This window comes from Chiloscyllium punctatum, chromosome 26, assembly GCF_047496795.1.
Source record: "Chiloscyllium punctatum isolate Juve2018m chromosome 26, sChiPun1.3, whole genome shotgun sequence".
NCBI classification, from domain to species: domain Eukaryota; kingdom Metazoa; phylum Chordata; class Chondrichthyes; order Orectolobiformes; family Hemiscylliidae; genus Chiloscyllium; species Chiloscyllium punctatum.
Genome location: NC_092764.1, coordinates 32342741 through 32356407, shown reverse-complemented (window position 1 = coordinate 32356407; position 13667 = coordinate 32342741). Strand labels below are relative to the sequence as shown.

The 13667-nt window shown below is 39.4% G+C and overlaps 1 protein-coding gene across 2 annotated transcripts in view; it reads left to right on the top strand.

Annotated features, from left to right (window-relative positions):
• slc22a31 (solute carrier family 22 member 31) overlaps window positions 1–8738 on the top strand; it is a 73472-nt gene extending 64734 nt beyond the window's left edge. For both annotated transcript variants that reach the window (XM_072596074.1, XM_072596075.1), the window contains 2 exons: window positions 890–1001; window positions 4832–8738. In XM_072596074.1, coding sequence (XP_072452175.1) covers window positions 890–1001; window positions 4832–5237 — 518 coding nt within the window. In that variant the 3' untranslated portion in view covers window positions 5238–8738. The remainder of the gene's footprint in view (window positions 1–889; window positions 1002–4831) is intronic.
• Window positions 8739–13667: the final 4929 nt, after the last annotated feature.

Sequence of the window (13667 nt, the reverse complement as noted above, 5' to 3'; positions counted from 1 at the left end):
AATCCCATCCGACCCAGGGGACTTATCTATTTTCACACACTGCAGGATTTCTAATACCTATCCTTGTGAACCTCAATCCCACCTAGTCTAGTAGCCTGTATCTCAGTATTCTCCTCGACAACATTGTCACTTTCTAGAGTGAATACTGTCGAAAAATATTCATTTGGTGCTTCCCCTATCTCCTCTGACTCCACACACAACTTCCCACTACTATCGTTGATTGGCCCTAATCTTACTCTTGTCATTCTTTTATTCCTTAAATACCTATAGAAAGGATCAGGGTAAACCCTAAGGCTATCTGCCAACAACTTCTCATGTCTCCTCCTGGCTCTCCTGAGCTCTCTTTAGGTCTTTCCTGGCTACCTTGTAACCCTCAAGCGCCCTAACTGAGCCTGTGAGTTGGTTGTATTTGTGTTGTTTCTAATCCTGCTAAGCAATCTTTCTTGTCCGCATCCTGGAAGTTCTAATTTAATCCTTTTACTAAAACCGCTTTCTTTAGTGTCTGTTAAGTGTCAGTCAGACAAGTTTATTTTTTATTCCATGCTTCTGTGTTGTTATTTTGAATATATTATAGAATCCACATGATCAATTTTTGGACCGTCAGGAAATTGAGGGATATGGAGATTAGGTTGGAAAATGAACTTATGTAAAATTTCACCAATGATCTTAATGAATGACCAATTGAGAGACTTAAGTCTGCTTCTGCTATTTTATTTAGTGTGCTTATGGGTGTCTATTAACAGCCTCTATGACAAGTGTGCTTGTGCCAAATCTGGCTCAAGTATAAATAATGGGACATAGTAAGAGAGTCTCAAATTATTTGTGGAAGTGATTTGAGCTTTTGGTCTTTGGTATTATAGTGCCAACAGTGTTTATTTTTTTCTTGCAGACCTGCATCAAATTCTTCAACTGGCTCTTTCCATCCTGGGTCTGTTCTCAGCTTATGTTGTTGTTACACTGAGTAATTTTTTTGCCAGTGAGGTTATTCCAACCGTAGTTAGGTGAGTGCTGTGATTATGGTATTCATATCAATATAATTTTCTGAATTTTTTTTGGCATCACTAAAAATTATGCCTACGTTTAATTAGTGGCAAATTAGGACTCCTGCATTATAGTGATATCTTCTAATACTAAAAAAGCACTGAAGTAACAATGAAAAAATAAAACTCCAAGTATTAAATTATTTCAAAATTGATTTGTCTGAAAAGCTGAATATCATTTGTAATACTGTAAATTTGATTTTTGAGGATGGCATCAAAAACGCGGTGAATGTTTTGATTCTTAACTTGCTTGGCCTGTATCTTTCTCCGCCTCCACCTCCCTCTTCATCCTCCTCCTTTTCCCCTGTCCCCATATCCACATATGGCTGGAAAAATTGCAGACTTTGGTTTTTTTATTCAGTTGTGGGACGTGGGCATTGCTGGCTGCCCAGCATTTATTGCCCATCTTTAGTTGCCCTTGAGGTGGTGGTGAGCTGATGCCTTGAACCTCTGCAGTCAACCTGCTGTAGGTTGACCTGCAACACCATTAGAGGGGAAATTCCAGGAATTTGACCCAGTGACAATGAAGGAGCGGCAATCTATTTCCAAGTGAGGATAGTGAGATGCTTGGAGGGGAACTTAAAGATGGTGGTGTTTCACGTATCTGCTGTCCTTATCCTTCTCGATGGAAGTGGTTATAAGTTTGGAAGCTATTATCAACAGATCTTTGGTAAGTTTATGCAGTGAATCTTGTAAATAGTACCCACTGCTGCTACTGAGCATTGGCAGTGGAGAGAGTAGATGTTTGTGGATGTTGTGCAAGTCAAGCGGACTACATTTTCCTGGATGATATCAAGCTTCTTGCGTGTTGTCGGACCTGCACCCAACCAGACAAATGGACGTATTCCATTACACCCCTGATTTGTCCCTTGTAGATGATGGACAGGCTTTGGGGTGTCAGGAGGTGAGTATTTCTAAACCTCTGAACTCTGGTGAGTGTTTGAGCAGAAACCTGCATTGATGCATGCAGTTGGATTCAGTAGCTGAGGTCTAATGCATCTCATTCTTAGTAGACTATTTAAATCACAGGAGAGGTCATTTCATTTTAAAAATAATAAACAGCAAACTGCAAAATCATTTGGTACATTCCCATAAACCATATCTCCAAGTAAAGATTCACCAGGATAATATATAATTACATTAAGGACAAAAAGGTAACTTGGGAAAGAATAAGACCCCCGGCTGCCTTGCTGATCTTTGTGTGGTATTGAAAAGATGGGGGAGATGCTAAATGAGTGTTTTGCATCAGTGTTTACTGTGGAGAAGGACATGAAAGATTATAAAATGTGGGGAAATAGATGATGACATCTTGAAAAATGTCCATATTATAGAGGAGGAAGTGCTGGATGTCTTAAAATGCATAAAAGCGGATAAATCCCCAAGACCTGATTAGATGTACCCTAGAATGCTGTGAGATGCTAGGGAAATGATTGCTGGACCCCTTTGCTGAGATATTTGTATCATGGATAGTCACAAGTGAGGTGTCGGAAGGCTGGAGGTTGGCTAACATGATGCCACTATTTAAGAAAGGTGGTAAGGAGAAGCCCAGGGAACTATAGACTGATGAGTCTGACATCGTTGGTGGGGAAGTTGTTGGAGGGAACCTTGAGGCAGAGGATTTACATGTATTTGGGAAAGCAAGGACTGATTAGGGATGGTCAACATGGCTTTGTGTGTGGAAAGTCATGTCTTTCTAACATGATTAAGATTTTTAAAGAAGTATCATAGAGAATTGATGCGGGTGGAGCAGTAGACGTGATCTATATGGACTTAAGTAAGGCATTCGACAAGGTTCCTCATGGTACACTGCTTAGCAAGGTTAGATCACATGGAATAGAGGGGGAGCTAGCTATGTGGATACAGAACTGACTCAAAGGTAGAAGACTGAGGGTGGTGGAGGATTGTTTTTCAGACTGAGAGGCCTGTGACCAGCAGTGTGCCAGAAGGATCGATGCTGGGTCCACTGCTATTTATATAAATGATTTGAATGTGAATATAGGAGATATAGTTAGTAAGTTTGCAGATGACACTAAAATTGGAGGTGTAATGCACAGTGAAGAAGGCTACCCATACTACAATGGGATCTTGTTCAGATGGGCCAATGGGCTGAGGAGTGGCAGATGGAGTTTAATTTTAGATTAAATGTGAGGTGCTGCATTTTGGAAAGGCAAATCAGGACAGGACTGGTCCACTTAATGGTAAGGTCCTGGGAGTGTTACTGAACATAGAGACCTTGGAGTGCAGGTTCATACTTTCTTGAAAGTGGATTCGCAGGGAGACAGGATAGTGAAGGTGTTTGGTATGCTTGCCTTTATTAATCAGAGCAATGAGTATAGGAGTTGGAAGGTCATGTTATGGCTATATAAGACATTGGTTAGGCCACTTTTGGAATACTACAAACAGTTCTTGTTTCCCTCATGTAGGAAGGATGTTGTGAAACTTGAAAGGGTTCAGAAAAGATTTACAAGGATGTTGCTAGGGTTGGTTGCTGAATAGGCTGGGGTTTTCCCTGGAGTGTCAGAGGGTGAGGGGTGACTTTATAGAGGTTTGTAAAATCATGAGGGGCATGGATAAGGTTTTTTCCCTGGGGTGGGGGGAATCCAGAACTAGAGGGCATTGATCCCTTTTAAATTTTTCCCCTGTCACCCTAAACCTAAGGGGCAACTTTTTCACACAAAGATGGTGTATTTATGGAATGAGCTGCTAGAGGAAGTGGTGGAGGCTGGTACAATGACAACATTTGTAAGGCATTTGGCTGGGTAAATGAATTGGAAGCGTTTAGAGGGATATGGGCCAAGTGCTGGTAAATGAGACTGGATTAGTTTAGGATATCTGTTCTGAAGGGTCTGTTTTCATGCTGTATACCTCCATGACTGGAACTATATCCATGTAGATTTTTAACTTTTTAAAGGTACTTGGTTTCAGTAGCATTAACTCTAATTTATTACTGTGTGGAAACTTCTTTCACCCTGAGGGTACAAGTGTGAGAGATTTGTGTGCAATTTCTATATATGAAAGGCTGTACATTTGGACAAAGTGTTGTTATCTCCAATATAAAATTAGGTATTAGATTTTTGTTTGGGATAGGCTACTATATTTTTGACCTAGTGATTGTATAATAATCTTTTTCAGTGAACATACTACCAGCTAGATGATTAAATGCTCAGTGGAAGACCACCAACGTTGCCTCTAATATCTTCTGCACACAGAAAAAATGTTTCTCCATTTAAGTTACTAAAAGTGCAAGGTGATAATGGTGCAGTAAGGAAATGGGAATGAGTAGGGCACCTAATAGGCTATCTTCATAACAGGAAGATAGAGGATTGGAAAATAAACATGGGAAGAATTAAGAAGGGGGTAAATTTACAGCTGTATTTTGATGTAAAATCAAGAAACATAAGAGATAAGGAGAAATTTTTCTTGAAATTCTTAATGCCAGAGAGGCTAATTAACTCACTTATAAGTTATCAACATTATTATGTATACATTTATAGGGTGACTTTATTGGGCAATTTCTTTTAAGAAACGGTGGGCAAATCAAGAGCAGTATGTCTTTTTCATGAAGTTAGCATTGGATCAGAGATATTCAAGTAGCAACTTCTGGGTATTCACACTTAACCACAAACTACCACCACTTGAAATTGCTAAATAGTTTGCCCACAAGTATCTGTGCATTTGCCCTGCAATTTTTCTGGCCAATTATGAGTTGTCATTTAGTACTTGTTAATAATTAGCCTTACAAATTTTTCAGAAGAACTTAAAATATTTATTTTCACAAAATGTTTTCACAGAGGTGCAGGCTTAGGTCTTGTTATGGCAACAAGCTGCATTGGAAAAGCAACATCTCCGATAATGGATCTCCATAATAAACATGGCTTCTTTCTCCTGCATGTTGTGTTTGCCTCTTTTGCTGTCCTCTCAGTGCTGTGCATCATGTTGCTTCCAGAAAGCAAACGGAAGCCACTCCCAGAGTCTTTAAAAGATGGTGAAAATCAGAGACGCCCTCCAATGTGTTTATCACGAAACAAGGATAGAGCTCCTCTTCTTCGTTCCTATCAACATAGGTGTTATAATCCAGAAAACTATTCCAAGCTTGTAACTGCAACCAAGAAAATACTGGTCCATCACATCCATTTTGAATCACAAGATCTTGTAAATGAAAGTGTGATTGATGAGATCAGAGATTCAACGTCTTAGCCAATCCTTCATGATGGATATAAAATTGTTTGCGTATCCTCTACTATTGCATATTTTGCACTTGAATATGCCCATTTAAATATTAGAACATTTTGTATTTTCTAAGTACTAATTTGAGTTGTATTTCTAAGCTACAAACATTGACTGAACTCTGAGGAAGGCAAATTCTCCATTATTTCATTTTTCTAAGGACTTTATTTCTATCATTTCAGATTTGAAAGAACTTTGTTGAATATACTTTTAGCATGTGTACAGCTTCAGTGAGATATATTAGGCTTGTCTTGTATGTATGTTGTCTTACAAATAATGTGTACAATGTGGTCTGTTGATTATTACACATAGCCTAATGACTCAAATTATAATTAAACCTTTTTGAATTAACTCAGCATGAAATATTTCTGTAGCATCCATTCTCTTCATTACCATATAAATAACTTCATCTGGGCTGAAGCTATGTTTTGAATTTATTCTGATTCATGGAGGTTGAATTCCTTGCTCTCATTTTTCTATATTAGAATTTATTGATCAAACCCTTGTATGGATGGTGTTACTCGATCTGGGTAATTGATGTTTGCTAACAAAGGACAATAGAGCAGTAAAATTTGAGGATTAACATGCATCGTTAATTATGACATAGGTTTGCTGTTATCCAATCTAAAATTTACATTTTGTAAGACAATCTAGCAGAAAGCTTTAGGCAAAGTCAGAGGATTTGATTTTTTTTCTCTCTCTTTATAAGTTGGAATTTGGTGACTATTGAACCACAGACAACTAGTATACTTCAAAGTTTAGTTCTAAATCAGTTGCCAAATCCCTCATGCTTTTTCTTTTTTTTTAAATACAAGAAACTTTGACTTTTTTAAACCAAGCATTTAAGAAATAATCCCTTGGACTTTGACCCTATTCTTCTCAAAATTGTGACATGGTGATCATTTGTGTATGACTCGATCCACACTTTCATTCAAATTTGGAAGTTAATAAGGAAAGAAGTGCTTTGATTATTTAAAGTTGAACAGAGGTAGTAGCTAAATTAAATTCTCTTAAATCTGTTCATGGAATGTGAGCATTGCTGCCAAGGCCAGCATTTATAGTCCTTGTGAAGGTGGTGATGTTTATAAGTCAACATCTGACAGGGGTGGTATGGTAGCTCAGTGGTTAGCTCTGCTGCCTCAAACCACCAGTGACCTGGGTTCAATTCCAGCCTCTGGCACCTGTCTCTTTGTGGAGTTTGCAGACTTTCCCCATGGCTTTGTGGGTTTCTGCTCTGGTTTCCTCCCATAGTCTGAAGATGTGCAGGTTTGGTGGATTGGCCATACTAAATTACACATAGTGTTCAGGGATGCATAGGTTAGGTGCATTAGCCATAGGAACTACAGGGTTAGGGGAAAAGGTAGGGTGATGGGTCGGCGTAGGATACATGTTGGACAGTTGGTGTGGATTTGTTGGGCTGAATGGCCTGTTTTTACACTCTGGGGCTTCTAAATATTCTAGTTTCAAACCTGGGGCTGATTTTTCCAACCAAAACAACATGAATCACATGATGTTTGCTGTGGCAAAGGCAATATTGGCCTACAAAATTAGTTCCAGTCCAGATTTGGGGTAGGTAAATGCTGAGGCAGGCTAGTTAATAGGCCAGCCGTAGTTCTGTAGAATTTGTTCCAAGTTGTTGGGTTGTTCGCCTATTACCTTGTATGTGAAATCAATGACCTGTTTAATAACACATTTTCTAATCACCCTGTTCAGAGATGTTATTACACTCCTCTGGAGCAGCTGGGCCTTGAACCTGGGACATCCTGCTCAAAGATAGCGACACTACAAATGTGCCACATGAGTCAGCTGTCTAATAACACTAATGAACCCTAAAATAATGATATGGAGAAAAATTACCCATTTTGAAAATATATGCTGTTTTTTCTGCCAACCCTATAAAAAAAGTTAATTAGATGTGCCTAAACAAGCTTTCTGCTACTTCACAAGTTGTCTTGTTCAAATAAAGATACGATTGCTAACAAAGAACAAATTATTAGATCCTGATCAAAGATGACCTTTTAATGGCCAACTTGGCAAGCTCATGAGGTCTGCTGACTTGCCTCTATGCACTGGATGGCCAAAGATCAGAAGCATGGGGCTGTGCAACTAAAAACACAACAAAAGATATTTCAAATGATTAAAAAGGTTTTGCAATTTCCCAGAACTAATATATATGTGGTCCACAGACTCCACAGCATCACAAAATAAAAAGCTGGGTTGGGAGTCCATGAACCATCACAATGTGTGACGATATGGCACTGCTGCATGAAATACCCCACCCCCACCATGATCCTGTTGGAAATTGGGAAAGTGGGTAGTAAGAAAGCATACCAAGCTATGTCCAAGCAGTGGATCAAGGAGTAGAAGTGCATGGTGTGCAGCAGCAGCCTGTACAAAAAGCTGTCCTTGCTGGGCTGCAGGATGTAGAGGGCATTCCTATGAAATGGCTCAGGATGTGAAGCAAGGGCTCCTGAGAGTTGTTCAGGCTCCTCGGGCCAATGTGAAATGCAGCTGGGGGGGTCCCATTGCATAATTGGTGCATGACATTGGGTCGAACTTTTTTTTTGGAAATCAGTAATTGTAGCCACAAGTAAACCAAACTAAGAAATTTTATAATTTGTGTGCAACTCTTGTGCCTCCTGTGAAGATGTGAAAACCAGAAAAAAGAGATTTTAAGAACAAAATGTCTGAAGAAGCAAATGAAATGTTTCACGGAATCCTGTGAAAATGACCTCTTAAAAAACTGACTTTGTGATAAGTTGGGTAAAAAGTGAATCACCCAAGGCCAAGGCCAGTTTTTTGGGTCACATCATTAGGGAAGGTTAAATGTTGCTTAGAGGAACTTAAAGTTCAAACAATTGTGGATATTCCTGATCCTAATATGAAATGAGAGAGAAAAACTGCAGTTCCTCAGCATATATGTATTTTACCTTTGGCACAATAATTACTTGATTAAGAAATTCGTTGACTATGACTGGATGGAGAATGTTGGGCTGGCTTCAAGAGTTTACAAGCTGTCTTCATAAATGATCAATAATGTGTACTGGGTACTCCAAATTTCTACAAACCATTCAAGATAACAATGACTGTTATATTGTTGCAAGAGGGTGATTTTGCTATCACAGTCAATTATTTTGGAAACAATTATATCATTGTCAGAGAAAGTACTCCACAAATGAAATAGAAGTATTAAACCTTGTTTCAACGCTTCAACGTTTTGAAATAAACGTTTTCAGAAAATACAATATATGTAAATTATTTTGACTGGTCTTTTTTGGAAAAAAATTGCATCAAACATCTCTGTTTGCTTCACTGGAGTCTATTGCTGTAATCATTTACTTTAAAAATTGTTCCCTTTCAGGAAGGAATAATATAATTGTGAACACTTTTTCCAGAGTTTGATTATTCATTTAAGTATCATATTGCTGCATAAAGAACATGTAAAAATTTAAATCCTTTGATCAAGTTACTGCGAATGTCAGACGTAGGACATTTTGAATTTTAATTAAAATATGATGCATTGATGTTATGGTTCATGGAGGTTCTTTTTCTTTTGAGATGGGATTTGTGATGGCTCACTTGCTTATGTTTTTGGTTGAGTGATGGGCCTTTTAAAATTTTCCTCTTGTTGGTGTGATGTGAGCAAGAGAGAACGAAGGGAAAGTGCACGGAAAATGAGTATATCTGAATCTAAATGCCAAGAAAAATGTTTTCAATTTCCCCTTAAGCTTCATATGGCTACTTCAGAATCTCAACTCTGAGTGGTAATCATTTTATTTCCATAAATTTGCATCCCAGTAACAAACACATTTGATTTAAGCCACTTCCAATTCTCCTCTTTGAGAAACTATACAACATTATTCCCAACACGTAAAAGAACAGGTACTTGACAGCAGCAGTTTGCTGATTGCCTGTCCTGACCATCATCCAAATGTTTTTGACACAATGTCTGTGTATGCTGCATGGACAGCACCATCCTCAACCATCATCCAAACAAATCAGTCTCAACAAACCATCAGCCTTACCACTGACCATGGTTGCTTTTGGTTCAACTCATATACCACTACAGCCCTTCTGAATTTTACTGTGGGATGTGGGCGACCTTGTGAATGGATCATAAAAATCTAACATTCAAGTTCAGTGACTGGTAGGGAAGACAAAAATGAAGTTATCTTTTGTGCCAAAGGGAATGGAGTATTAAATAGAAAGGTCTTGCTGAAACTGTACATGGTACTGATCAGAATACTTCGAACAGTTTTGGTCCCTTTATCTAAGGAAAGATATCCTAGTGTTGAAGATAGTTCTGAGATGGTTCACTAAGTTGATCCTGGATATTGAGGGGTTTCGTCAGATTAGATTACTTACAGTGTGGAAACAGCCCCTTCAGCCCAGCAAGTCCACACCGACCCTCCGAAGATCAACCCACCCAGATCCATTCCCCTACGTTTACCCCTTCACCAAACACTATGGGCAATTTACCACAGCCAATTCACCTAACCTGCACATTTTTGGACTGTGGGAGGAAACCGGAGCACCCGGAGGAAACCTATGCAGACACTGGGAGAATGTGCAAACTCCACATAGACAGTTGCCTGAGGCGGGAATTGAACCCAGGTCTTTGGCACTGTGAGGCAGCAATACTAACCACTGTGCCACCATGGGGGTTAAGGAGGTCACTATTCATTGGATTTTAAAAGAAAAGAGGGACAATAGGTTATCATTGTGCTTGACAAGGTGGATGTGAAGAGGTTGTTTCTCTTAGGGGAGTGGGATTGGGAATGTAGGAGCAGCAGGCACAATCTCAATGTAAGGGCTACCCAGTTAGGGCAGAGATGAGGAAGAATCTTTTTCTCTCAAAGGGTAGTGAATCTGTAGAATTCTTTACCACAAAGGATTGTTGAACATGAGTAATTAAGTATATTCAAGGCTGTGATAGATTTATAATTAGTGAGGGAATCAAGAATTATCAGAGCAGCCATCATCTCATTGAATGGTGGAGTAGACTCAATGGGCAGAATGGCCTACTTCTGTTCCCAAAACTTATGGTTTTATAGTTAATTATCTCATTTGAAATATGGCACCTTCACCGTGTGGTGCTGCATTTTCAATTCATGTTATCTAACTTCTTTGGTTGGACATTGTTGAATGTAGTATATCTTAATATGCTTTGGAAGTAGGTAAGGTACATTAAAAATTAAACAACTTTTCATTTGTTTTACAATTTATTCAACCATCCCAATTTGCAGAAGCCTGTTTTTAATTCTATACTCCATCATATTCAAGTGATCATAACTCAAACTACTGTATGCATTTGTTCTTTATACTCAGTAGTCTCCTGTTATGTCATGCTTTTTAATAATCTCTGCATCCCTCCTTTCATTTATGGTTCTTTAACTGTATCTCTGATCAATCCTTTAGTCACTTCTCCTAAATCCCTTTACTTCCATTTGTCAGAAACATAACATAAATACAAGTTATTAGAGTCATAGAGATGTACAGCATGGAAACAGACCCTTTGGTCCAACCAGTCCACGCCGACCAGTTATCCCAACCCAATCTAGTCCCACCTGCCAGCACCTGGTCCAAATCCCTCCAAACCCTTCCTATTCATATACCCACCCAAATGCCTCTTAAATGTTGCAATTGTACCAGTCTCCACCACATCCTCTGGCAGCTCATTCCGTACATGTATCACCCTCTGCGTGAAAAAGTTGCCCCTTAGGTCTCTTTTGTATCTTTCCCCTCTCACCCTAAACCTATGCCCTCTAGTTCTGGACTCCCCAATTGCAGGAAAAAGACTTGGTCTATTTATCCTATCCATGCCCCTCATAATCTTGTAAACCTCTATAAGGTCACCCCTCAGCCTCTGACGCAACAGGGAAAACAGCCCCAGCCTGTTCAGCCTCTCCCTATAGTTCAAATCCTCCAATCCTGGCAACATCCTTGTAAATCTTTTCTGAACCCTTTCAAGTTTCACAACATCTTTCCGATAGGAAGGAGACCAGCATTGCACACAATATTCCAACAGTGGCCTAACCAATGACCTGTACAGCCGCAACATGACCTCCAAACTTCTGTACTCAATACTCTGACCAATAAAGGAAAGCATACCAAACGCCGCCTTCACTATCCTATCTACCTGCGACTCCACTTTCAAGGAGCTATGAACCTGCACTTCAAGGTCTCTTTGTTCAGCAACACTCCCTAGGACCTTACCATTAAGTGTATAAGTCCTGCTAAGATTTGCTTTCTCAAACTGCAGCACCTCACATTTATCTGAATTAAACTCCCTCTGCCACTTCTCAGCCCATTTTCCCATCTGGTCCAGATCCTGTTGTAATCTGAGGTAACCCTTTTCGCTGTCCACTACACCTCCAATTTTGGTGTCATCTGCAAACTTACTAACTGTACCTCTTCTGCTCGCATCCAAATTATTTATGTAAATGACAAACCATAGAGGACCCAGCACCACTAAATTGATTTATGGGTGCCATGGTCAATGCATGTTACATTTTCAGATATATTAAAGTAGCTTAGTTAATGCTAAACTGTTCTAAATAGTGTAATATTGGTTCTTATTTGTAGTTAGAACTAAATTTCGCCTTTGAAACAGCTTCAGGTTCTTTCTGATTCTTCATAGTTGTAACACAGTTGAACCAGTGAAATAGAACCCTCTTGTGGAGATTAAAATCTTTCATTGAAGTTTTCAGGTTATTAATTTTACAAAAGCCTCTAGAGGTTCACTTATATCAACTCTCAACTTCCATTCATCAGGAAGTATTGCAAAGCAGGAATAAAGAGTAGAATTTACTGAGGTCAACTGGCAGCCTGACGTCCACCACCAAGACATGTGACACTACCCAATGACTTGATCTCTGAGTTCTGGGGAACTATAACTAATTGGCAGTGTTAACCCCATTGCCAGGATCCTCAGTTTTTTCCTGGGTGATGGGATGGATTTCATTTCAGGATATTCCCCCAAGAGGAAGTGATGCTGTTATGATATTGATGCAGACGATTCAGATTTCAAATCCCACCACTCAAATGGTGGAAATTGAGTTTCCCAAAATCTCATTGTACCCTTTAGGGAAGAAAAGCTGCCACCCATACATAGTCTGGCCTGCATGTGACTCTAGACCAACTGTAATGTGGTTGACACTTAACTGCCCTCTGAAATGGCCTAGGAATGCACTCTGTTGTAACAACTACTAAAAGCCTCGAGAAAGGAATAAAATCAGGTGGACAAAGGCAAACTCAGCACTACAAACCTTCAAAGTCCTCCATTCTAACGTGGGAGCTAATTCCAAATTGGAGAGCTGTATCACAGACTAGTCGAACAATAGCCTGCATAGTCATATTCATAGAATCATACCTTACAGACAATATCTCAGACACCGCCACCATTATTTCTGCATATGTCCTGTCCTACAGGCAGAACAGAACCAGCAGAAATGGAAGTATAGTGGTACATCATTCAGAGGGAGTTGACATGGGAGATCTCAACATTAATTCTGACCTTCAAAAAGAAGGTTAATGGATTCAGTTAGTAAAGCAATGTATTTGTTTGTTTGCAGATTCTTCCCAACCCTGCTTCCTTTGCAAGCAGGTTGCCAAGTGAAGAACCCAACACAGCTCCCTCTTTCCAGATCTGCAATTGAAGTAGCAGATCTTGGAGTTGCACAGCACAGAAACAGACCCTTCTGTCCAACTGCATCTGCTGTCCTCACTTTTGCCTTCTGTCCAACTTGTCCATGCCAGTCATATTCCAAACTAAGCTAGTCCCACCTGCCTGCACTTGGCCCATGTCCCTCCAAACCTTTCCTATTGATGAATTTATCCAAATGTCTTTTAAATGTTGTAACTGTCCACACATCCACCATTTTTTTCTGGCAGTTCATTCCACACAAAAAACACTCTCCAAGTAATATATGTCCTTTTTAAATCTTTCTCCACTCACCTTAAAAATATGCCCCCAGATTTGAACTTCCCCACCCTAAGGAAAATGCCCTTGTAATTCACCTTACCCATGTCTCTCATAATTTTATAAAACTCACTATAGTCACCCTCAACCTCTTCCACTCCAGTGAAAAAAGTCCCAATCATTCTAGTCTATTTTTATAGCTCATACCCCAACCCCCATCCTCACTCCCAGTTTAAACCTTTTCTGAACCCTCTTCAGTTTAATAATATCTTTCTGATAACAGGACGACCATATGGGCCTGAACTGTCTATTTGAAGGGTACACTACTTGTTCAGGGTGGGTTTCCTTGCCACCTGTAATTTAAACCTGCAATTAGCCAGATTTATTCCATAAGGGGGTACAGAAATCCAAAGTTAAAATCAAGCAAATACTCTAGATCGTGTGAAAAGATTCTATATAGATTTTTCAGATTCTATATG